At 37.1% G+C, this 27,336-nt stretch overlaps 1 protein-coding gene across 4 annotated transcripts in view; it reads left to right on the top strand.

Moving 5' to 3' along the window:
- LOC149792416 (WD repeat-containing protein 37-like) overlaps nt 1-27,336 on the top strand; it is a 54,490-nt gene extending 27,154 nt beyond the window's left edge. For 2 of the 4 annotated variants that reach the window (XM_089970985.1, XM_089970986.1), the window contains exons 5-12: nt 11,986-12,171; nt 13,119-13,300; nt 17,776-17,842; nt 18,733-18,921; nt 19,686-19,824; nt 23,639-23,773; nt 24,177-24,291; nt 26,781-27,336. In XM_089970985.1, the coding sequence (XP_089827111.1) occupies nt 11,986-12,171; nt 13,119-13,300; nt 17,776-17,842; nt 18,733-18,921; nt 19,686-19,824; nt 23,639-23,773; nt 24,177-24,291; nt 26,781-26,903 (1,136 nt within the window). In that variant the 3' untranslated portion in view covers nt 26,904-27,336. The remainder of the gene's footprint in view (nt 1-11,985; nt 12,172-13,118; nt 13,301-17,775; nt 17,843-18,732; nt 18,922-19,685; nt 19,825-23,638; nt 23,774-24,176; nt 24,292-26,780) is intronic. The other 2 variants (XM_089970988.1, XM_089970987.1) reach the window with 2 other exon arrangements.

The raw sequence follows: 27,336 nt of genomic DNA, 5'->3' as shown, positions 1-27,336 counted from the left end.
AATCTCCACTCGAGTGTTGTGGCAGATTACAGGCATACATGGACAGTACAATGCCGTAAATCTCCACTCGAGTGTTGTGGCAGATTACAGGCATACACATATACTTAATTAAGGACATTCACATCTTGGAACCCTAAACATACATCTCCAGGAGGGAGGCCTAGGGTGACAAACGTCATCGTAGACCTCCCAGAAGATATGCTTGGGGACATCACTACATGTACTTAATTAAGGATGAATATATTTACAATGAAATGATTGATGGATGATGGGACGGCACAAGACAGCACAAACATAAAACGGCGGGGCGGAACTCTACGGCCAATTCAACCAATCAAAAGCAACCCAATTAAATTAACCCGGTTGCATGATTGTGAACAAAAGACAACCACACGCCCGGGTCAAGAGCGTGGGTTAGTTTTGATTAGTTGAATTGGCTTTCGAAAGACCCAGGCTTATAACGAGTCATCTTATATATAAAGTGACTAATACAGCGGCGTCAGTCACAAGGTGTGTGTTAATTTGAATTCCCTTGAATCGTTAAACCCTTAAATACTTATTAATGGTGTTTCACGGCATTTAAATGAAACCAAATACTCAAATAAAACATTAAAAAAAAGAATACAGCTGTTAGATAATAGCGTGTATTTCATTAGTTTTCATCGTAAAATGATTAATTAATCGCAACATTAATTGGACTTCAAGGGACGTAACTCTTGTCATGCGACGCTATCACAAAACAAGTTATCTCCCTTTGATGTTATATATGAAAATCGAATTCTGTGTCCGGTCTTTTTTGAGATCGCTGTTTGATATACTCGTTCTGCTACTCTTCGTATTGAGGCGATACAAATGTCAAAATATTTTCCTGCCTCATTCATGGAGTGAAATATTTTTTCCTCGTGAGTTGTTGTATCAAATGACTTTACGGGTTTTGCTTTCTTTGAGTATTTACCAGTTTCCCCTTTTTTGGTATTTTGACTTTGCGAGATAGCTTGCAAGTTTGTAAGAGAATTATCAGTCTTATTATTATTAATATGATCAATAACAAGCCCATTCTCTATTAATCCGTTAAATGCTTCAAATACCACCCTATGAACATAGTATTTTTTCTTTCCGGCACCAAACATCAAATACCCCTGATTATTTTTCCATCCAACCGGCTTCTTCAGTCTGCAATTTCTAACAACGCCGTCGCGAGATGCCTCGTAATTAACAAACACAGGGTGAGGTCTGAACTCTTGGTCCATTTGTATAATAATACTACTTGTCTAATTCATTATTTGGTTTAATTATAAACCTTTCAATGTAGTCTTGAGAAGTTTTGATGACGAAGTCGGCGGTGGGGTCAATGACGGCGTTTTTAATTCGCTTGTCATAATAGCGTTTTAGTTCCCTGTATCGCTTTCCGCCACAATTAATACACAACTGCGATTTTCCTCTTACACCGACGTGGCAAACCAAGCACGGTAGGGGGCCAAGAGAACCATTACGAACGCTTTGTAAATGATATCCGCAGAATTCACCTCTACATGATTTATTGCACGGGGTTGTCGACCCAATCATCAACCATTTGCAGTGATTCATTATACTATATTCTTTCATTTAAATACTTGTTTTAATTATATGGATGAGTTCGAGAGATTAGCAGCAATTAAGCCCCGGAAAAATATTAAGTTCAATCTCGATAGAGTCCTCAAGGACACACCAAAAGCGTTAATAAACGATAGAACCCTGTTAAATAAAATACGCGACTGTATCAATGAATTCAAGCGTGATGGTGCATCTCATAGTTGGTCAACATTTTGAATTGATGGTGTTGTTGATGCTACCATGAACGACAACCGCGCAGCAACGATAATATCACAACTTGACGGTAAAAGATATTTCTTCAGAGTAAAATTCATTGTCCGGGTGAAATCAGGCGATTGGATCATACGTGATAAATTTGAACCAGTTCTCAGCGACAAGAAAACAGTCATTGTCAGCCGCGACTCCAAGCCGGGGTTGTTAACCGGAATTGACAGACCATACTATGAACGAGCGTATCCTGAAACAGCAGTTGTTTATGGAATATACCCGTTAAATAAGAAACCTGATATCGGAAAACTGAAACCAATGAAACAGTCAACGGGGATAAATTGTGTAGCAGAACGAATAATAGAGCATTTTACAAATGCTTGTCGAGGAAACAAATTAACTGATTTACGACGTAGCAAAATCAACCAGTGGGAACTAACCGTAAAAGAGCGTGGAGCAACCATCAGCGACATAGCGAGATTAGAAACATCGCTGAGATTTCCAATAACCGTTACGACGATAACCGGTGAAGTATTATACGAATCAAAGTATAAATCGAAGGGAGCCCCAATCAAAATTATTGATCATAACGAACACGCATGGACGCCCGCGATCACAATATTTCCACGGGATAGAACAGTAAAGTATATACCCGAAGAATTCCTGGGAGAACAATTCTCCAGGGATGGTTTTCTCGCGGAGAGGAAACTATTTGATGCTATTGCTTGCTTGTGTAAAAATGACCCTGTATCAGTGTGGTTACTTCGCAGCGCTGAAAACGACATGGATACCTTTGATCAGTTTGTAAGACCAAACGGTGAATTATATCGCACTGAAGCGTTTCACAACAAGATGAAAAAAACCGCCATGGAATTTGAAGAGCATGATGAACAACTGCTAACAAATTGTTTTACGATTCCATCGGTTGTAGCTCATGTTGCAGCAAGGAAAAATGCGTGGAGACCAACGCGCAAGGAATTTCTGCCGGATGTACAATCCAGTTGTTTGGAATACTATCACGGTGGACTATGGAACACTGAATACAGCCGCGACGCTATGATCTCGGTTGATATGGTTGCCTGTTATCCAGCGAGTTTTCTCGGGTATGGATCCGCCGCTGAGTACTTTAGACGATTTGGACACCCCAGTCATGAAATGACTCGTGTTGCTATTAATGGACCACTGCCTGATTTTGATTTAACGGGATTCGCTCGCATAGTATCATTTGAATTCGCGGCAGGACTCCATCGCTGTTGCAATATTTGGATCGGTAGACACATGGCTGAAAAGAAGTGGTTGCCAATAGCGCTGCTACGGTATATGATTGATTGTAGCATGCTAGTTTCGTTGATTGTCAGTGACGCGATTATATCATACCGGGCGCAGACTGAAGTCTGGTTACCAGAACCGGAGCGTCTAGATAGCATAATTGACGAGTCCAGAAAAAACATTGATGCCGACGAGGAATATATCATCGAATGGTCCAGGAGGATATTTAACCAACGAAACCGCGAGGCAAAAGATCTCGGTAGAAGAATAATTGGTAAGTTCACACAAGGTGGAAAAAACCACGACTACAAACGATATTGCTCACGACTGATTATAGATGACGCAGAATATGATTTCGTAATCAAGGACGCAGTGGCAAAAAATAAATACGTGAACTGCAAAACAGCTTTCTTGTCCAATGGAACAAAGTTGGGTACAGTTGTTTCCTACAGCGACGGAGACAGCCCGGCGTATCCACATTTGAGGGCGTCTATGCTGGGTTATGCCGCTATCAATTTATTCTCGATGATAAATAGATTCCCCGATACCGCGGTTAGAGTAGCCGTTGATTCGTTTTATGTTGACGTAGCGTATAAGGAAAACGTAGCCGAGTTTACTAGTCCGGACGAGAGTTGGGGTACATGGAGAATTAAAAATGAAATACGACGCGATTATTCCCCGTCAGCAGATGTCACCGTTGAGAACAACTACTTACGCGGTGATAAATTGTCAGAATGGTCTAATGCACCATCGTGTTCTGATCCAATTTGTAGACACAAAACAGTTTATTTAAGCGGCTGTGGCGGGTCAGGAAAGACGACTCGGGCAATTGAATTATTTCGAACGCGGGCAAGTATAATCGTGCTTACACCGACCCATAGACTAGCGCGAGAGATAAAACAACGAAATGTTGACGCCGTTACTTATCACAGCTTTTTTCGATACAGCGGCGGTGAGTGGACTCCTGATCGAATGGGTGAAAAATTTATTCCCGACATTATCATCTGGGATGAGATATGTACTGTTTCGTTAGATGTTTTACAAATGTTTCTTGAGTGGTTGCTGCGCGCGAATACAGCGGTGATCATGTGTGGGGATCATGGTCAACCACCACCATTTGTCGGCGAGGGTCCACATGATTGGTTAAAGGGTTTTGTGGACTATTATGAAGAAACCGATACTGATTATCGAGCACTTGATGAACAACTGCGCGAGGTTAAAAAACTAATCAGATTACAGCCGGATAAAATTCAATGTGAAATAATTCGCGAGGTGATTCCGGAAACGCCGTTAAATGAATTCTGGGAAACATGGAGACCAAACGATTTGATTGTAGCGAGTAGAAAGATAGTCAGAGACACACTTCAGCGGAAGTTGTTTGCGTTGCATAAGGAAAAGTTTCCAACGCGTCCAGTGCCATTATGTTATAGACCCGCGGACACACGGCGGCAGAACATTGAAGTTGAAATCCCGGGCCCGACAGCGTCGGGGACAAAAAAACAAATTCTCGTGCTGAATGATATCGTGCTCGTTGATATCAGCGTCGTCGAGGACGCGCTACGTGCTGATAAATCCCCGTGGACGCTAGGATACGCAACGACAATACATTCCTCGCAGGGACTAACCATCACGGACACAATTGTTTGGATAGTTGATAATCGCATCGAATGGTCGAATCTAGTCTATCTTGCAGTGTCCCGAGTACGAAGGATAAATCAGCTTCGAAGAATTGTTATTGACGAAGCCAGTGACGGAGTCACCAACGACAACGACATTATCGATGCAAGCGTCATTGATAGAAAACTCTCGGGTTACCGCCAACAGGATAAAAAAAAACAGCGGCGTTTTGATATTGATGCCGAATTAATAATTGCGTTACGACAACAACAGAATAATCACTGCGCGAGTTGTAATTGTGTAATGCGCTGGCGTTATTCGGATAAAGACGCTCGCCAATTTACCGTGGACAGGATCGATAACAGTCTCGGTCATGTCAAAAACAATGTGAGGTTGACCTGTCTTGAGTGCAATAGACGCAACGGCGCTAGTTAAGACCACGCGGGGGTAATTGAGTATCGTCAGGTATCACTTGTAGTTGCTCGCGAGTAAATCCGCGCTGAGGAGCAATTGAATCCAGTCTATAGATCGGTGGTCTACCAGTTGATCGTGTTATCGTTGATATGTTATGTGTGGTAACACTCCAAATAGGATCAGTAGCTCTTTTTTTACCGCCTTCAAGCTCTCCTGGTTCATATAGATATCTAACAGTGACATCGCCAAGAATCAGCTTGGAAACGCTATTTATTTTTGATTTTCCGGGTATATACTCGTATTTAATCGCGTCGCTGGGCTTCATGTTGATTGCTCGGGTAATCTCGTTATTTAACGCTGCAATTACACCTGGCAACCTTTTAACCCATTCACGAGATCGTTTTTCTTGGATGAATTCCTTCGCGTATTGATATCCAAATAACCGTTCAGCGAGAGTCCGATTGAATCGTTCAACAATTGCCTGATCACGATGTAGCGCAGTATGACCTCGTCGTATCGCGACGCTATGATGTTTCAGCGTTGATAAAACAGCGCCGCGAAATTCACTACCGGGATCAACTTGTAATAGATTTGGCCAGCGCAGAGGGCCTCTTCGATAAATTCTTTCAAACGCAGCGGCTACTTCAGTTGCCGACTTTGTTTTTAACGGCTCCGCTTGTTTGTATCGACTCGCAACATCAACTACGGTTAGCGCGTATTTGTAACCGTTGTCATGCGGCAAAAATAGTATATCAGCCTGATGAACTTCATTAGGTACGCTGACATCAAAGCGCGAGAAGTTGATTTGTTTAGGCGGTGGTAGATAGATTTGCCATATAGCCTGTTTGGATAACCAATTAGCCGCAGTGGTCTTTGTTACCTTTGCAGCGCTTGCAAGCTTACCAATTGCGGCCTTCCCCTTCCAGTATCCTCTCGGAGAATAATAGATGGATTCCATGTTGTTATTATGAACGCTAGCGTTTTCAATTACCAGCGCGAGAAGCTCCGCTTCCAATCATTAATTTACCTTTCATAGCCGATTTTACCAACCATGAGGCCAATTTTTCTTTGACGGATTTATCAGGAATAGCATTTAATGCGTGAATTAATTTTACATCCGCGATATGACGCTGTTGCAGATCACCGCTACGATAAGCAACATCATGAACATGACACGCCTTATCGATAGCGTTTATTGGGTACTCACCGGGTCGCGGCTGATTTTGATCATCGAGTCTGATATCTAATCGTGTTCCGGGGCCACAGTAGTTATATCCTGGGAGGTGCTTTTCTCCTGGATACTTTGCCCACGGTGTTCCGGGGAGTTTTGCCAATTTGGCTGCAATATCACCTCCTTGCTTTTTTTTAAAACATCCCCGGGTTTAATAGAAATAAATCTAAATTTCTTTGTACCGCATTGTACACACTTACCAGTAAGCGCCGATCTGTTATTTCTTGTTGTAACGGTTGTCATATCATTTGTGCCAGTACGCACTCTACACTTCACACAATATAGATCCATAATTTATGTATAGAGATATGAATATAATTGATTTTTCGGCGACTAAAACAAGAGAACCAGTTAAGCATGTTGCAGCGTTACCAAACTCGATCCGGATGATTATCATCGGACCATCTGGATCCGGCAAGACGCAATTATTACTCAATTTAATAATGAGATGGATGAAGTGGGATAAGTTGTATTTGGTTGCTCCTAGCGTAGATGATCAACGATGCTACGAGGTGTTGAAAGATTTCAACGAGAATGCATCAGCGATCGCTAAAAAAAATGTCATCGAGTTTATTACAGATATCAATGATGCACCGGGTATTGATGATATTGATGGCGACGTTAACATTCTAGTCGTGTACAATGATGTTATGTTAGACAATCAAAAAAACCCAGCTAGGATATTTTCCAGAGGCAGGCATAAAAACACTGACGTGATATATGTCACTCAACGATACACTCAGATTCCAAAAGTAATTAGAGACAACTGTAATATTCTTGCTGTATTCAACGGCGTTGATACACACACGCTACGAAATATTTGGCAGACATGGTGCGGCGGTGACATGGACTTTAATGTTTTTCGAAACTTTTTTAGTCATGCTCAGTTGACCCCACATGGATTCGTAACGATAAATTTACATGATCCTCGGACACGATATCGTATCGGACTTGACCAAATATTCGGTTAGTTGTAAATAATTTTCATCGTAAATAACCACTTAGCAGCAGAGGGGGCGATGACATCGACGCGGTCGTTGATGTGCTTACCGGACGCTGACGACGCTGGGGATCGGCGCGCAGAAGGTGTTAATTAAACCAAATGACAACGCGACGATCCCCCAACGACGTCGTCGTTTTTTTTTTACCAGGCGCTGACGACACTAGATCGTTGAGTGCAGAAAGTAATAATTAAGCAAAATAACGATTGGACAAAATGTCCGATTCGCCCCCTCTGCTGCTGGAGTCTAGACATAATTTTTTTTTTAAATCGGGCGTGATCCAGAATCTTTTTAAACTATCTGCAATCAAAGTGGGAATAACTCTAATATGCTTTGGAAAGCAATGGAAGCCAGGAATGGCAAAATCTGGTTAAGTGAAAGTATCTTTCCTTAAAGAAACAAATACAAATCTATTAATATTGAAGAAAGTGTTTAGATAGTTTTGTTTCATTCAAGATTCTTATGATCCTTTGAACTGATTTTGGTATCCCCAACTTCCATCACAGTCTATCCAACTACAATGTAGGCCAAGGAACTTGAAAACATGTCCATTTACTTGTGTGGGAATTTGAATTTATTAGGAAAAAGACATAAGTTTAAGTAAAGTCTGACTAAAACATTATAACTTTAATTTGTAGAAAAACACTGATATGGGATGCCAAGCATGAGAGATATTTCTGAAAATTTGACTTGTCGTTCCGAAGTTAATTGATGTTGGATCACGCTACACAGTGCTGTCATTGGGCAATAAGACCTTGACACCGAAAAAATATCAGGTTGAGGTCTTATATTGTAGGACTAAGGGTTTATGGGGGAAAAATTTAAATATGTAATAATGAGGCCATGATAAATCCAAATAAGTTAATATTACACCTTGGAAATTCGTTTTTCAAAATACCTTGCACATATCTTTTTATTTTACTCATAGCAACACTTTCGTTTTTGAGTTGCTCCACACCTGGATCATAAAGCATTGAGGCATTTAAAGATGAATTTGGGGATTATTGCATGCTGCTTGATGAGTGTGTGCCTGTATTAACAGACAATTGCCAGAAAAGGAGCTTTTGTAGTGACTGGCTGGATATTATCAGCCAGACAATTAGTACTGGTGGTATCCACTTCTCAAATCTGAAATTAGTTATTCATCGACAACTTACCTTGACACACAAGGTAAAAGATCTTTTACTATGATGAAAAAAATACATATTGTAGGAAGTCCCTGAATGCAGACACACTAACATCATTTTTACAGTGTAAAAAAGCATTGACACCTGCTGCATAGACTTTAAAACCCCAGATTACATTTCAAAAAGTACAAAGGGTGCATGTGTTGTATATAATAATGTGTGTGTGTGTTACAACACACTGAAAATCATAAGAATAAAATGAAATAAAGTTTCAGAGATGTAAATAATTATGTAAATGTGTGTAAAATTAGTTTGTTTATGGCATTTGTTGTTTTAAAACTGTTTATCTAATATTATGTATGAATACATTTTTTCATGTATGGTTTGTTTGGTCATTGTAAGGTTTTTATTGGTCTGGCACACAGGTTTTCATCTCAACTGGTTGATAGGTATGTATCACAGTAACATTTGGATGAGGTTCAGCCTACCACATTCATGTAATTTGTGCACTTTTTTAGTAATAAGGCTGGAGTCATACATTGTCTATTGACCATGAACCGTAATATGTTTGTCCACATATACTATTTTTAGCATCTTTTACAAAACCAGTAAACCAGCTTAACCAAACTTGGCAGACATCATCCTGGCACTTCAAGTTTGTACAAATGATGCTGATCTGTTAGATGTGACCACTGTTACTAAATGCAGAAAACAACTTAAATTGACTTATTCTCAAAAACCACTCAACAAAATTTAACAAAATGCACCCAGGCATATAGGCCTTTCAAATTGATACAAATTATGCTGATCTGACATCATATATGGCCTGCATTAGAAGATAAAAGAATTCTCTTAAACTGGTTTAGCAGAATTTAAGGGACCGACCTGACTATTTAAGCTTTGAAGGGAGATGGGGCTTGGAGCTTGAAAAAATGCTCTTTCTGTGATTTATAGAAAATATTATATCCTTTATATTACTTGAAAAAAAAATTCTCTTGGGGATGAAAGAGTAACAAGTATCATGACTCAAAACAAACTCGCAGCCCCCTTCTGCCTCCTAAACTAAATGATTGGTCCCAAACTAAATTTGACATAAAGTGTTCTAGCATGAAGGTGTCTCAAATTTGAACAGTTAGTACCAGCTCACCATCAAATATAGCTTCAGTTTGTTAAAATTATAAAAAGAAAATCATTTCAATGACTTTTTCATAAACATCACTTAGGAGAATCTACATAAATTATGTCAATGGGAGGCAACTCCTACTTTACTTTTGTCCAAACAGTTTGATTTATAAGTACATCATGAACTGACTTTAATTGGTGTTATAAAATCTCATATCCATGGATGTTGATATGGTCGAGTTTAATATTTAAGACAATGGAGATTTTAATTCTTGTGCATCATTGATGTTTTAACACCTTCCCTTCTTCCCCAGAACTGTTAACCCAAATATGAGTCTACCTCACTGCCTTATGACCTCAATTATGCAGCAGTCTAACTTAACTTATCTCCATTGCTCACAAATTATCAAAGGGCCAGAGTATATTTATTTCCCATCAGCAATCTAGAATGAAATTGACTAAATTACACTTGTAATGAGAGGTTTGGATGGTGTTGAGTTAGCACTTTTGCTTACACCATTGTAGTTCTAGGAGCAGTCTCCATGTTAGATCATGCAAGGGCCAGTAGTAATCCTTATTATATACACTGTGTGTGATTGCCTTTGCAGTTGAATTCAGTTGGATCATTCAGGATATTTTTATCTTTAACATCAGGCATTTATTGTTTGGTGACAAGCACACATAGGACCCAATAAATTTGTCGCTACAATAACTGATGTCACAACAGGTGTATCATAATGTAACAGTATGTGACAGCATGTGATGACATTGTATCTTTGTGCATAATTAAGTTTTAAAATGATTAATGCAACATTTGTTTTTAAGAACGTTGGATTTCATTTTAAATTCCTGAAAAAGCAATTTACATACATTTCATCATTTAACAAAAAAGGGGTGTATAATAAAATTTATTGGTGTTTGCATAATTGGATATTGTTGTCGCACCCAAATTAGATGGGGCTCATATCTTTGTACCATTTACCATTGTAAATGATAAATATTGGCAGACTTCTCTGTTGGGTCACCAGTTTTCTCAAGCTCAGAAACACCCTTAAACTGCTGTCTATGCTCTCAGAAGTAGGTGATATACAGGCAAACCTGTCTATAGTGGTCACCCTGAAAACTGGAAATTGTCAATCATATCTGTCGTGGTTACTGGCCAGAATTAGTCTTTTTCGACGAGTGACCTTTATACACAGTGCCACTTAACAGTTATATAAGATTTCAAGGATGTAAGGGGAGCAAGGATTATCAAGGTGAGGTTAATGCACTACTTTACTTGTGAATTACAAGTAATGACATACCATATATATGTTTCTGCTCATTATTTGACACACACCAATATAATAAACTCTGAACGCATAATGTCCAAGACAAAGATGATATGGGAGTTGTAGTAGAGCAGTTGGTGGAGCATTGGACTCATAATACAATGGGTACAGGTTCAATACCCAGCCAGCATGGTTTGGCTACTTCATTGTATCATTTGGATAAACACTCCCATTTCCTTGGCACGATAAACTAAGTAATATGGTAAATGTGCCAGTAAAGCTAATGAAACCAAAACAACAAAATAAATCAAGATGTATATCAAGCTAACCATTATGCACTGAAAACATGTTTTTGCAACAACAAAATTGTTATCACTAACTGCACTGAGTAGGAGGCTGCTATAAACTCAACAGTTATATAGCACAAAATGATGGGACCAAACAAATTTGACCCCTATTAAATAAGTGAGCAATATTAAGGAGATGCCTTGATTGTAAAGAGTAAGAATGTATTTGTTTGATGTAAAAATGTTCAGTTTCAATTGAGCTGTTAACAAATTTGATATTGACCTTCAGATTTGAGAAACATGTGATACGAATGTTTGGTGTTGACCTTCTTGTGAGAGTAATGTCTGATAGCAATATTTGAGAACCTTCTAGTGAGACTAAAGTTTAAAATAGGAATGTTTGATGTTAACCTTTTGGTGAGAGTAATGTCTGATTGCAATATTTGATGTTGACCTTCTGGTGAGAGCAATGTCTGATTGCAATATTTGATGTTGACCTTCTGGTGCCAGCAATGTCTGATAGCAATGTTTGATGTTGACCTTCTGGTGAGAGCAATGTCTGATAGCAATGTTAGATGTTGACCTTCTGGTGAGAGCAATGTCTGATTGCAATGTTAGATGTTGACCTTCTAGTGAGACTAAAGTCTAATAGCAATGTTTGATGTTTACCTTCTGGTGATATTAATGTCAAATAGCAATGTTTTATTATGACCTTCTGGTGAGAGTAATGTCTTATTTCAGTGTTTTATGTTGACGTTCTGGTGAGAGTGTTAAATAGCAATGTTTTATGTTGACCTGGTGAGAGTGCTGAATACCAGTATGAATCATGTTTAATTTGCATTTCAGCAGCTAGTCAGCTCTCTCAGAAGATTAAGACAACTTACAAAGCTTCAACAAGTAAAATCGTGTCCAGTTTCCGCCAGGCCTCCCCAGCTTATTCTGTGGTGCGGGAATTTACTGGACATCGAGATGGGGTATGGGAGGTCAGCATCGCTAGAACTAATCAGTCCTATATTGGGACAGCTTCAGCAGGTACATATAGGGGTTAACATTCTTTTAAATGATGATGATTTTATTGGTTTTAATATATAACATACTGAGTTTTACCAGTGACACATTAATAGCTGGCAAAATGGATATTTGTGTCAATAAAACCACCATCAACATCTTCTAATCAGTTATGTCATGTTGAGTTTTTCCAGTGATACATTAATGGCCAGTACAATGGATATTTCTAACAGTAAACCCAGCATCATCATCTTAAATTCATAAGATTTCTTTCTGAATTTTAATAAAGAGTGGAAAATTGTGTACATATGAGCTGATATTTATTTTTGCTAATTTTTTGCTAATTTACTAGTAGAGGCATAACATTATATAGGGTCAGAGTGTCTGACAGTATATCATGCATTATATAGGGTCAAAGTGTCTGACAGTATATCATGCATTATATAGGGTCAAAGTGTCTGACAGTATATTATGCATTATATAGGGTCAAAGTGTCTGACAGTATATCATGCATTATATAGGGTCAAAGTGTCTGACAGTATATTATGCATTATATAGGGTCAAAGTGTCTGACAGTATATCATGCATTATATAGGGTCAAAGTGTCGGACAGTATATCATACATTATATAGGGTCAAAGTGTCGGACAGTATATCACGAATTTTACTGCTGAAGTTTCCCATTCAGCCAATTAGAAAGAGACTTGTTGGAATTTGGATTTACCTTTTCAAAAATAGTATATTCAGAAAGAATTATTTTTCCCATCACAACAATTACCATCTGAATTAAATATATTTTCTTCTTAAACAAAATTTTCATTTTTATTTCTTATAAGTTTTGTTTGTAATAAATTTGTTTTCATTGGTAACAATACAGTGAACATTGGAAATTTTTTGTATTTAATATATTTCCATGCCTGGCATATTTTCAGATTTGTATTTAATATATTTCCATGCCTGGCATATTTTTAGATCATTCTGCACGCCTGTGGGACATTGATTCAGGTCAGTGTACATTACAGTACTGTGGCCACCAGGGTTCTGTCAATGCAATCCGGTTCCATCCATCCCAGGAATTGGTGCTTACAGCCTCAGGGGATGGGATGGCTCACATCTGGAGGGCTCAGATTAATGCCCCTTCACATGACATGGTTGTAAGTAAATACATTGTTGGAGTTTTGTTTAATAAGTTTACCGTGGTGAAAGTGAGGTCACCTTCTTCTTTGGTAGGTTCATTATCAAAACTGCGTTCATCCATTTATGGGTTCTAAAACCAAGTCCAGTGTTACATGAAGAGGCACACTATACTGAAAACCAAGGACCTGTATAATACAAAAGGCCACACTATACTGAAAATCAAGGACCTGTATAATACAAGGGGCCACACTATACTGAAAACCAAGGACCTGTATAATACAAAAGGCCACACTATACTGAAAACCAAATACCTGTTAAATACAAAAGGCCACACTATACTGAAAACCAAATACCTGTTAAATACAAGGGGCCACACTATACTGAAAATCAAGGACCTGTATAATACAAGGGGCCACACTATACTGAAAACCAAGGACCTGTATAATACAAAAGGCCACACTATACTGAAAACCAAAAACCTGTATAATACAAGGGACCACACTATACTGAAAACCAAAGACCTTATAATACAAGGGACCACACTATACTGAAAACCAAAGACCTTATAATACAAGGGGCCACACTACACTGAAAACCAAAAAGCTATGTAATACAAGAGGCCACACTATACTGAAATGCAAAGACGTGTATAATTCAAGAGGCCACACTATACTGAAAACCAAAGACCTGTATTATACAGGGGGTCACACTATACTGAAAACCAGAGAACTGTATTATACAAGGGGTCACATTATACTGAAGACCAAAAACCTGTGTTATGCAAGGGGCCGATGGCCTAGTGGTTAGAGCATCTGCCTCGGATGCGGGAGGTCGTGGGTTCGATTCCCGACCGAGTCATACCAAAGACTTACAAAAATGGTACTAACAGCTGCCTCGCTTGGCGTTCAGCATTAAGAGGTTAGTGTTAGGACTGGTCGGCCCGGTGTCAGGATAACGTGACTGGGTGGGACATCACGCTACATGTCTGCGGCATGATGCCCCAGTGCTAGACATCACTATAAACTGCCACATTGCAGACATTGTAGCGATATGACTGAAAAATTGTTAAAGCTACGTTAAAAAAATCCAAAATCACATATACAAGGGGCCACACTATTACTGAAAACCAAAGACCTGTATAATACAAGGGGCCACACTATACTGAAAATCATAGACCTGTATAACACAAGGGGCCACACTATACTGAAAAACAATGACCTGTATTATACAAGGGCCACACTATACTGAAAACCAAAGATCTGTATCATACAAGGAGCAACACTATACTGAAAACGAAAGACCTGCATTATACAAGGGGCTACACTATACTGAAAACCAAAGACCTGTGTTAAACAAGGGGCCACATTATACTGAAAACCAAAGACCTGTATAATACAAGGGGCCACACTATACTGAAAACCAAAGACCTGTATAATACAAGGGGCCACGCTATACTGAAAACCAAAGACCTGTATAATACAAGGGGTCCCACTATACTGAAAACCAAAGACCTGTATAATACAAGGGGCCACGCTATACTGAAAACCAAAGACCTGTATTATAGAAGGGGCCACACTATACTGAAAACCAAAGACCTGTATAATACAAGCAGCCACACTATACTGAGAACCAAAGACCTGTATAATACAAGGGGCCACACTGTTCGGAAAATCAAAGAACTGTAATATACAAGGGGCCACACTATACTGAAAACAAAAGACCTGTATTATACAAGGGGTCATACTATATTGAAAACCAAAGACCTGCATTATACAAGGGGCCACACTGTACTGAAAACAAAAGACCTGCATTATACAAGGGGCCACACTATACTGAAAACCAAAGACCTGCATTGTACAAGGGGCCGCATTATACTGAAAACCAAAGACCTGTGTTCTACAAGCAGTCACACTATACTGAAAACCCAAGACCTGCATTATACAAAGGGCCACACTATACTGAAGACGAAGAAACTTTATTATACAAGGGGCCACACTATACTGAAAACCAAAGTCCAGTATTATGCAAGGGCTATGCTATACTAAAACCAAAGACCTGTATTATACAAGGGGCCACACTATACTGAAAACCAAAGACCTGCATCATACAAGGGGCCACACTATACTGAAAACAAAAGACCTGTATCATATAAGGGGCCTCACTATACTGAAAACCAGAAACCTGTATAATACAAGGGGCCACATTATACTGAAAAACAAAGACCTGTATTATACAAGGACCACACTATACTGAAAACCAAAGACCTGTATCATACAAGGGGCTACACTATACTGAAAACCAAAGACCTGCATTATACAAGGGACCACATTATACTGAAAACCAAAGATCTGTGTTATACAAGGGGCCACACTATACTGAAAACCAAAGACCTGTATAATACAGGGAGCCATACTATACTGAAAACCAAATGCCTGTTAAATACAAGGGGCCACACTATACTGAAAAACAAAGACCTGTATAATACAAGGGGTCACACTATACTGAAAACCAAAGACCTGTATTATACAAGGGGTCACACTATGCTGAAAACAAAAAAATCTGTAATTATAAAAGGGGCCACACTATACTGAAAACCAAAGACCTGCATTATATAAGAGCTACACTATACTGAAAATAAAACACCTGTATCATACAAGGTGCCACACTATACTGAAAACCAAAGAACTGTATAATACAAGGTGCCACACTATACTGAAAACCAAAGACCTCTTATAATACAAGGTGCCACACTATACTGAAAACCAAAGACCTGCATTATACAAGGGGTCACACTGTACTGAAAACGAAAAACCTGCATTATACAAGGGGCCACACTATACTGAAAACCAAAGACCAGTATCATACAAGGGTCACACTATACTGAAAACCAAATACCTGCATTATACAAGGGGCCACACTGTTCTGAAAACCATAGCCTTGTGTTATACAAGGGACCACACTATACTTAAAACCAAAGACCTGTGTTATACAAGGGACCACACTGTTCTGATAACCATAGCTCTGTGTTATACAAGGGACCACACTATACTGAAAACCAAAGACCTGTGTTATACAAGGGACCACACTATACTGAAAACCAAATCCCTGTGTTATACAAGTGACCACACTATAATGAAAACCAAAGACCTGTATGATGTAAGGGACCACTCTATACTGAAATCCAGAGACTTGATATATGAAGGACCACACTATACTGAGACTGAAAAACTAGTATTTTATGAGGACCACACTATACTGAAAACCAAAGACCTGTATTATATCATGGACCACACTATATTGAAAACAAAGACCTGTATTATATAAGGGTCACACGATACTGAAAACCAGAGGCTCTTGTTAAATGAAGGACCACACAATAATGAGAATGAAAGACCAGTATAATATGAGTAACCATACTGACACAAAAGACTACATTGTATGTAAGACCTTGTTATCTGAGACTGGAAGACCTGTGTTCTATGAGGGACCAGGGACCAGACTATACTGATAAATGTAAGACCCATGTTATATGAAGGACCACATTATACTGAAAACAAAAGACTCTGTCATATTTCACACATTATGCGGCAACACTTTCCCCATGATGATTACTGTATCATGGTATCATTTTAAAAATATCAGCCTTAATTTACATTTTGTCAACAAAATTCACTAGACTCTGAAGAAATATGACAAACTTTAACTGAAAATAGGAAAATCTTGCTGAACCTTCATTCATACTCAACAGAATCTTGAGCAAAAATATATAGCCTATTTGGGCAGCTCTATTTTATTTAATTAATTGCTTATATTCTAGCAGTAACTCACCGTCTTGTTTTCCAACTTGACCAGTGGGCTGCAGAGTGAGTTTCAAGTCAAAATTTTCCTTTCCATTTTTGGAACAGGATGAAAGTTGTAATAACACAAAGAAACTGATTCTCTGTTTTTGTATTATTTGCTGTTTGACAATTTTTAGTGTGGCCCCTGGATTCATGGTAGCTGTTATGTAAGTCACCTCATCATGATGATTTGGAATAATTTCTTCTTTTAGTAATTCTTTTATTTATACTTTGCTTCCAGATTTTTTCCCCCCATAATGCTTTTTAAATTCTTAATGAGGTTAACTGAATGATATTCAGTTGCCTTGGCTGTTATGCTTTTTTTCTCATGATTACATGAGGATAAGCATTCATTTTATATTTCTAAAGGGGGCTTTTCATCATCCCTTACAAATACAAATATGCCCTGATTGAGGAGTTCACAAGTATTAGTAAGACAGAGAAAACAGATTACATCATTATGTCTTCCAAATGTTTTTGCCCATGATGCTTTGCAGTTTTCTAACGAGGTCCAGTGAACGATAGTCAGTTGCTTTTATCTTGTGATTTCATGAGGATATACATGTTACATGTGTGTAATATTGAAAATATGAAATGATTGTATTAAACATCTTAACTTTGTCAGTATTAAAAAGTTTTGTTTTCATTTCCAGCAGAAATTACACCACTCTTCTGGAGAAGATGAGATAGAGGGATCAGAGAAAGAAGAGGCAGTGGAAGGTACAAAAGTAAAGAAATGACCAAACCAAAGTTTAACTGGAACTCTTATTGATGCAGAGTTTTCTAATAAATGAAATACTTTCTTTTGGAAACTTAACAAAGTTATAAAAGAGTTTATAATGAAAAAGTTTCTAAAAATTGGGGATTTTTTTATATAATTTATATCAAACTGAATGTGTACATGTAATTTAGTAAAAATTTCCTTTTATTTTAGACCATCATTGAATTTTGCCTTTTCATGGTCGAACAATCTTAGCGCCCTAAGTGTGCTTACTTAAGTTTTAGTAGTGGGTAGGCTGTTAGATACAGCAAAATCCTTCAGTAACTTGCTTTGTTATACCATGAATTTTGATATAGCATGGTTGTGATATGGTTACTGGAATTTCACAATGATTTCATCCATTTCTTGGAGTAATATAAAGCTTTGGTGTGAGAATAAACAAGAGAGAAAAGAAATATCACTGCTTCTTGGTTCATTTGCCTGTTTTATATTATTCTTTCAGCCTATAATGTTTTGTATACTTCCATAAATAAAGACTGCCTTGGATGCAGGGGTTTGTGGGATTGAACTCTTGCCAAGTGATACCAAAGACTTATAACAATGATACTTGCAGCTACCTCGATTGGTGTTCAGCATTAAGAAGTTAGTCTTAGGACTGCTCGACTTGGTGTCAGGATAATGTGAATGGGTGGGACATGATGCCACATGTCTGTCGCATGATGCCTTAGTGCTAGACATCACTATAAACTGCCACACTGCAGATATCATAGTGATATGACTGAAAAATTGTTAAAGCTACATTAAAAATCCAACTCACACACATCCTATATAAGAGTGGATAACAATTTTATGACTGTTACAGGCAATATGGTTTTATACATTTCTTTAGAACAAACAGACAGCAAAATCACAGAGATATCCACCCTGAGGACTCCTAACAGAGAGCTTGGTGGTCACATGGGTGTTGTAATTGCTGCGGATTGGATGGCTGGTGGAAGTCAGGTGATCACAGCATCATGGGATAGGACAGCCATTTTATTTGACACAGAAAGTGGGGATCAAGTATCCTCGTTAACTGGTAGGAGCTTTCATCTTGTTTTTGTCCTTCCATTTTTTTAAGTGCCATTTTGTGCCTCTGTAATTTTGACATCACAAGTGGGGATCTTGTTATGCTGCCTTAATCCATAAGTAATGTAGAGTAGATTCCCCTTAGTATATACATGGAGAGTCTTACAGTCTGTATACATTTTTTGAATTTATCATTGATTATATGGAAAAGTTCTTATGGAAGAAAATAAGTTGGTAGAAAGGATACACCAGCAAGCTAGTTAAGAGAAAAGAAAGGTTTAGTTGAAAAATTAACATGTCACTTGTTCACATATCTTTTCTGTTGACATTATGTACACAAAAAATTGTTTAAACAGACCATTTGATTGAATGCAAATTTTTCACAAGAGATTATGCAGAGATGACAGAAGCAATAAATTCGTTTGACTAATCAAATTTATGCTCAGAATTTCAGAAAATAATATGTAATTTGCATTCACAGCTATCTGATGTTGTATAGTACACTGTAAAATGTCTGTTCATCTTCCAGTTGGAGGTGAACCCTTGAAATTTTAGTTTCACATAAAGTCATGGAAAGAAATGGAGGAAAGATCTGGTTATTTCCTCCTGACTAGAAAATGATGTTCATCAGAAAGGGAAGCACATAACACATATGATTGGCAAATCACCAATTCTTTCACGAGTCTCTATCATTAGGGTAGTTGTTATTGTCGTCACTTATATTATCATTATTATTACTACTGCTGCTGCTACAAGTGACTAGTTTTACTTCAGGTCATGACCTGGAATTGACAGATGTAAGGGCCCATTCCTCCCAGAAGTTAGTCGTGACATCTTCAAAAGATACAACTTTCAGATTGTGGGATTTCCGTGATCCAAATATGCCAGTCAGTGTTTTCCAAGGACACACACAGTAAGTGTTATGGCTGTATGTTTCAGTTATGTCTTTTAGAATGCGTTGATCATATGTTTCTTCTAATCTTCTGCTGCTCCTTCCCCCACCCCACCCTTGGAATAAACTTGACATAAGGATCATTTTAGCATCCATGTTTGTGACCAACCATATGTCCATTCATACATCCCAAAATAATTCAAGTTCTTTTTGATATGCTCAATTTTATTTTACTTTCTAGCTATATTAAAAGGAAGCTTGAACACCAAAGATTTGTAAAAATCAGAAAACATTTTTCTTACTGTAAACTTTTTTTACAGTGGAATTCTTTTTTATTATGTGTTGACTCAGTGATTAGCATGCTGGACATGGAGCCAAAAGGGCTTGGGTTCATATCCAACCATCAGATCAGAGACAGCTACTGTGATGTATCCTGGTGCAGGGCACTTCACTCACCACCAGAAAACCTACTTGTGTTGATGTGCTGTAAAATACCAAACCAAAAATCAGCTACCCGTTCTTGGTTATGCCATTGGATATGTTTTTTTACACATTATCTAAATACTGTTATACCTAGAATAATTGAATTTGGTGAGGGGGTGTATCTTGAGTACTACAACCTCAAAAGTAGGTCACTGTAAGCAGTCTTTCGTGCTTCACTGACTTTGATTAAAACTTTGTGGGTTTTTTTGTTTATTTCTCATGGTTTGTTCATGCTAGAATCATCAAACTAAAAAATTGAATTAAAAGGAAAGCCACCTACATTTCAAATTTTTATTTTCTTAGGTTAAGTTTCTGCATTAAGCTCTTGAACAGGAATTATAAATGTTGATGAGTACTACACACTCATCATAAAAAAGGTAACTCTGGTCCAGGTTTCATTCTTCACTGACATTGGTAAAATATTGTGGTTTAAGTTTTTTTTTCAAGCTTAGTTCCTCCTTTAATTAACAAGTCAGATGATTGAATACATGCATCTGTTAATACCACACTGTGACTCATATTTCACGTATCACTGACTGGTTAAATTATTTTAAGTATTCAAGATTGAATCATTAAACTTGCTGATTATATATATATATATATATATATATATATATATATATATATATATATATATATATATCTTTATCTTTTAGTATCCCTTGCTTACAGAAAGGCTGCTGTGACCTAGATTTCACATTTTGAAGGCTTAGGTTAAGTGTTAGAAATTAACTCATAACTATGTAGGTTTTTTGCTATGTACATACTGTTCTCTCTTAAAGCATACAATTTTTTGAGGATATGAATTTTGTTGATTGTGTCTTCATTATATCAAGAGTAGGTCATTATAGGCCATATTTTATGCTTCACTGACTAGGTTTAAATTTTGTGCTTGATGTTCATTTCTCAAGTACAGTTTTTGTTTGAATCATGAAATTAATGATGATTAGACATCTCTCTTATTACTGTATAAGAATCTCATTGTAACCTGTCAATTTTCTTGTACTGGCTTTGGTTGAGTTCAAAGAAGAACTGGGTCTAAGGTAGTTTGGTTGGCTTAACAGTGTGTCAACACTACTGGATTTAAGGTAGTTTGGTTGGTTTAACAGTGTATCAGCACACTACTGGGTTTTAGGTAGTTTGGTTGGTTTAACAGTGTATCAGCACACTACTGGGTTTAAGGTAGTTTGGTTGGTTGGTTGAATGGTGTGTCAACACATTACTGGGTTTTAGGTAGTTTGGTTGGTTGGTTGAATGGTGTGTCAAAACATTACTGGGTTTAAGGTTGGTTGGTTGGTTGAATGGTTTATCAGTACATTACTGGGTCTAAGGTAGTTGGGTTGGTTGGTTGGTTGGTTGGTTGAATGATTTATTAGTACATTACTGGATTTAAGGTAGTTTGGTTCGTTGGTTGAATGGTTTATTAGTACATTACTGGATTTAAGGTAGTTTGGTTGGTTTAATAGTGTGTTAGTGTGTCCGTACACTACTGGATTTAAGATAGTTGGGTTGGTTTATTTAATGGTTTATTAGTACATTACTTGATTTAAGGTAGTTTGGTTGGTTTAATAGTGTGTCAGTACACTACTGGATTTAATGTAGTTTGGTTGGTTGGTTGGTGTTAGCACATTGGTTGGTGTCAGCACATTACATGGTTTTAGGTAGTTTGGTTGGTTTAACAGTGTGTCAGCACACTAATGGATTTAAGGTAGTTTGGTTGGTTGGTTGAATGGTGTGTCAGCACATTACTGGGTTTAAGGTAGTTTGGTTGGTTGGTTGAATGGTGTGTCAACAAATTACTGGGTTTAAGGTAGTTTGGTTGGTTGGTTGAATAGTGTGTCAACACATTACATGGTTTTAGGTAGTTTGGTTGGTTTAACAGTGTGTCAGCATGCTAATGGATTTAGCACATTAGCCCCTAGCGACAACTTTACAGGGCAGGAGGTATTAGCCTACTGCCGAGCTCTGTAGCTTCATGGTCATGCATGATACACTAAAGTGAGTGGTATTATAGAAAGGTAGACAGATGTAGCGCTACAATGATACCAAATAATCTGGAATATCTAGTTGCACTACAAAATACAGATAGAAAAATCTAATTTTTTTGACCCGACTTTTTTTTACCCAAAATTCGCCCATGGTCGTAATCCGATTTTGTGTCTGGATTTTAGACTTTTTGGTCTCAGATCTAAGGCAAACCAGTATGAACTGCAAACAGACAGATGAGCCTTTGCAAAAAATAGGATAAGATGGGCATTTGGAATAAAGAGTGGTCTCCATACAAAAATATTGGCTCCGTTTAGCAAAAAAAAAAAAAGTCCAACTTTTACCCTTCTGCTCATGTGCAAGTCAAATAGCCAACGAAAATCAATGTTTCTAGCAGTTTGTTATTGAAAGATGACGGGGGATTTGGTGCTTTCGAGTCTATTCAGAAATAGCTTTCAAAATGTTTTTCCTACTCGATTTTCAGGCAAAAATGACAAAAAGCTCCAGGGGTTAATGTGTTAATGTAGGTTGGTTGGTTGGTTGAATGGTGTGTCAACACATTACATGGTTTTAGGTAGTTTGGTTGGTTTAACAGTGTGTCAGCACGCTAATGGATTTAAGGTAGTTTGATTGGTTGATTGAATGGTGTGTCAGCACATTACATGGTTTTAGGTAGTTTGGTTGGTTTAAACCAATCAGCACACTACTGGGTTTAAGGTAGTTTGGTTGTTGGTTGAATGGTGTGTCAGCACATTACTGGGTTTATGTTAGATTGGTTGGTTTGTTGAATGGTGTGTCAGTACATTACTGCATTTAAAGTAGTTTGGTTGGTTGGTTGAATGGTGTGTAAAAACATTACTGGGTTTAAGGTAGTTTGGTTGGTTTGTTGAATAGTGTGTCAACACATTACTGCATGTAAGGTAGTTTGGTTGGTTGGTCGAATGGTGTCAACACAGTACTGGGCTTAAGATAGTTTGGTTGGTTGGTTGGTTGAATGGTGTGTCAGCACATTACTGGGTTTAAGGTAGTTTGGTTGGTTTATTGAATGGTGTGTCAACACAGTACTGAGTTTAAGGTAGTTTGGTTGAATGGTGTGTCAACACAGTACTGGTTTATAGTGTTCAGTCACTTTAGTCTAAACTCATGTTCTGCATTATAATTAACATTTACAATGGCTACTCAAGACTATTGAAAGTTTAATAGAGCTTAGCAACATAATTGTTGATAATGATCTAGTTTCTTCATATTGTTCAAAATATATGCTCAGCAAAATCTTTAACTTGTTTTGTGCAGTGCTAGACAGAAATTGTTCATGAATTATACATCTGTGTGCATTTTGTCACTGACAGTACTAGTTTAATTTCAGACCTGTAACAACAGCTAGATTTGCAAGACAAGATAAGGTTGTGTCTGGAAGTGATGACAGAACTGTCAAAGTATGGGATCTGAAGAACATGAGATCACCAATAGCAACAATAAGACTTGACTCTGCAATTAACAGGTACTTAATTAACTGATTGATTGACTGGTTGATTTTTATGTGTTTCCTAGCGATAGGGACTGATACCCACAATGTTGCCCGATCCATGCAATATCCAAAAATTGCATATAATAGGCAGGTTTTTGCTGTTGTCTTCAAAACTAAAATTTTACACCTTTGAAAATTTTAAAATTAAAATAAACTAATTTTACCACTCTGTATGAATATTACTAGACTTTAACCTTATTTCCTTCATGTATCTTAGAAATTTTTCATTAGTTCCCATTGTCACAGCCAAATGTATGTTTGACCCAATTGGAAGTTGGTATTTTATGAATGTACATTTTCAGTTTTGGAAATGTTGTGAAAGGGATTAAATATTTTTTGACATTTTGCTAATTTTTAAAATTTTATTTGATTTCAGGCTATCCGTATCTCCTAACCAAAACATTATTGCTATCCCTCATGATAACAGACACATCCGACTGTATGACATTAATGGAAACAGGATAGGTCGCCTTCCGAGGAGTAACAGACTGGTAAGAAATTAGAGCATTGGTCATAATACTAACATGGATAACAAGTGCATACTTAAAAATGAGTACTCTGATCATATGCACACACACATAAGCCTTCTGGTATTTTTGAAGCAAAATAAGTGCACATAGTGATTATAGAAAAACAGTCGGTTGCTTTATAAAATGTGCTCTTCATACCATTTTATAAGTATCTTGCTGTTTAGAAGTGGAATTTCCTGCATTAGAATTAGCTGGGAGGCTGGGTAGTTAGTGTAATGGACTTGCAACCAGATGGGTATGGGTTCAAATCCTGTCCAGTTTATGCTTGGTTAGCCACCATGATGTGCCTCTGGGCAAACCACTTTATTCTCTGCACTTTGGGTTTGAGAGTATACTCCTAGGCCTGATGTGTGTGTCATAAGATTGCTAACTCTGCATATCTGTTTTCACTTTGAGAACTTCAGAATTATTAAGGGAGAAAAATGAGCTCACAATATGCTTTTGATATTTTAGAAGTGCACTTTCAGGAATTAGTAATGCCTGTGCTGTGAGAATTTGTTTCTGTACTTCAAGGACATGCAAAGTTAGTGTATTTTGTTTTGTTTCCAGTATATATTTATTGAGCACACAGAAGCAGTCATTTTCATCATCTGTCTCCTTTAGACAGTAATAGTAGTGCTCAGTGTCAATCCATTCATGTTAACACATGTAAGTTTATGTTAACTTGCTTCACATTGCGAGAATTTCACAGCAAACAACTTTACCTTGTGCATTTTCTACTTCTGTTGGTGCCTCAAAACCTCAGAGCAGGACCTAAAAGGCTTTCAGATTGCAGCCAGAGTTTGTATGTACAGTTGTATTGATGATATCTTAAGCAAATTTAATTTCCAGCAATTGACAGTATAATTTCAAAGATTTATGACCTTTGATGGCCCACCCACCCACCTGACTCAGTAGCATGTTCTTACTCGGGTTTGTTGGAATTTTAACCAGATTTGTCATTCAGTTTTATATTGATGAGATCTAAGTGAATTTAATTTCAAGTATTCCACAGCATCATTCAGAAATGTTCTGGTTCATGGTTGCCATTCCTCCTGTGGCTTCCAGATCACAACTTTAATAAGGAATGGTGGAGTAAATTCACTTTTATTATGGAATATTATAAGATTTTCTTTGAATCAATTGGCTGTCCAGCATTCCAATCTGGAATTAGAGGAGTTACAGCCCCTGAATACACGTGTTCTTAATTTGGTTTCTACCAACAGGTTCTGTGCCAAATAAATTGTAGTGTGTGGGGCCCTTTACAACATATTTTATTCAAAACAGCCTTAGCATATTGTATTTTACAATATTGCAGTTACTGTCTTTATGCCAAAAAAAAATATGCATGTTTCTGGTCAGCTGACAATCTCTTTTGTTCATTGCAGACTCTTTCACTTTTTCAAACCAGGGTCTTTAAAAAAATTTGAATAAAAAATAAAAAAATAAATAAAGAAACAAAATCCTCAAATTGATTTGTGTACCTAATTGAGCTGATTTGGCCAAGTACTTGAAGTGCTTACCACATTATATTTTATATACACCAACCATTATTATATATATTTTTTGTTTAAATTTAAAAAAAAATAATTGTAACAGAAAAATGTTACATACACATATATATATATATATATATATATATATATATATATATATATATATATATATATATATATATATATATATATAATGTTTAGAAACAAAACAAACTATTGCTTACCCTAATTTTAAAACCAGTACAGTAGGAAACAAAGATTTATTTTTGGGGGCCTTACAGTTTTGGATTTTAATAAGTTATGAATTGCTCCTCTAATAAAATTTTAGTTGATTTTGCATTTGACTCAGGAGCATTATTCAGTTAAGAAAGTTTTGTCAATATTTTCAATATTGTCAACCACTTTTTTCATGGATATGTCAGTATCATGGGTACTTTGATGTTTAGGTCCCTGTCAGGTGAAATATAACATATTTTTCCAGTTTGGCAATAAGCATTTGCCTGTGTAAAAGAGAATAACGTGTAGTGACATGATATTAGACAAAGTAATAATTTAGTTCCATTTTGTCAACCATATGGATACTGTAAAAGGTCCTACAGTTGAAAAACTCTTCAGTACAGAATTCTGACTTTACTCAAAATTTGTTTGTTTTAAATCATCAAGAATTCCTTCAGAAGCAAAAAGTGAGTTACATTTGAAAGGCTACATTTTCTGAATTACATTATGTAAAATATGTTTTCAGTGGTTACTATGCAGTGTTGAAAATAATGATTTTGTCATACCTTGTGTAACTTATTATTTTGCTTTAGAAATACTTGGAAAATTAATGTCACTTTACCATAATAATTTTTTCTCAGTTATACATGTTCATCAACCTTAGTAGCAAGGTCTATATATTGTTCAGTTTTGCCTTTAAAAGCATTTAGTTACTTATAAAATTAATTCTTTTTCTTGTCATTTTTGTTATTTATACAGGGTCATGGAAAAATGGTTTGCTCTGTGGATTGGGCAGAAGAAAACACATTGTGCAATCTTTTCTCCTGTAGTTTTGACAGGCAGGTACTTGGCTGGCATATAAACCTGCAGACAAAGGAGTAAATCTGCTGCAAGAAAATAGGAAACAAATCTGATCGCTTATAACATTACCATAGCAATACTCTGCACATAGTAGTTACAGTGATGTTATGTGTAGATATGGTTCATTATTGAGATTCTTAAGATGGAAATCTATGACATAATTAAAAAAGTATCATAATCATTGCATACTAGTGTCATAATCATTGCATACTGTACGATGTCATCATCATTGCAAACTAGACAGTGGCCAGTTAATGTTATTAGGAAATGCAAAGTTACTACAGCTATGTTGTATACTGAAACTTAAATTTGGCTTGTGCTTACAGTGAATATTAGGCTAGTACTCTGCATGTGGCATGAGGAATTTTTCTTCTAAATTTATTATCCTTCGAACATTGATGTATAAATAACATACATTTTGTATGAATTTTCAAATAAAATTGGTCACAGGTAA

The sequence above is a fragment of the Sinohyriopsis cumingii genome, chromosome 9, assembly GCF_028554795.1.
Source record: "Sinohyriopsis cumingii isolate HCF-2022 chromosome 9, ASM2855479v2, whole genome shotgun sequence".
Classification (NCBI taxonomy): domain Eukaryota; kingdom Metazoa; phylum Mollusca; class Bivalvia; order Unionida; family Unionidae; genus Sinohyriopsis; species Sinohyriopsis cumingii.
Note: the sequence above shows the minus strand (reverse complement) of the source record. Positions and strands in the feature narration are given on the sequence as shown.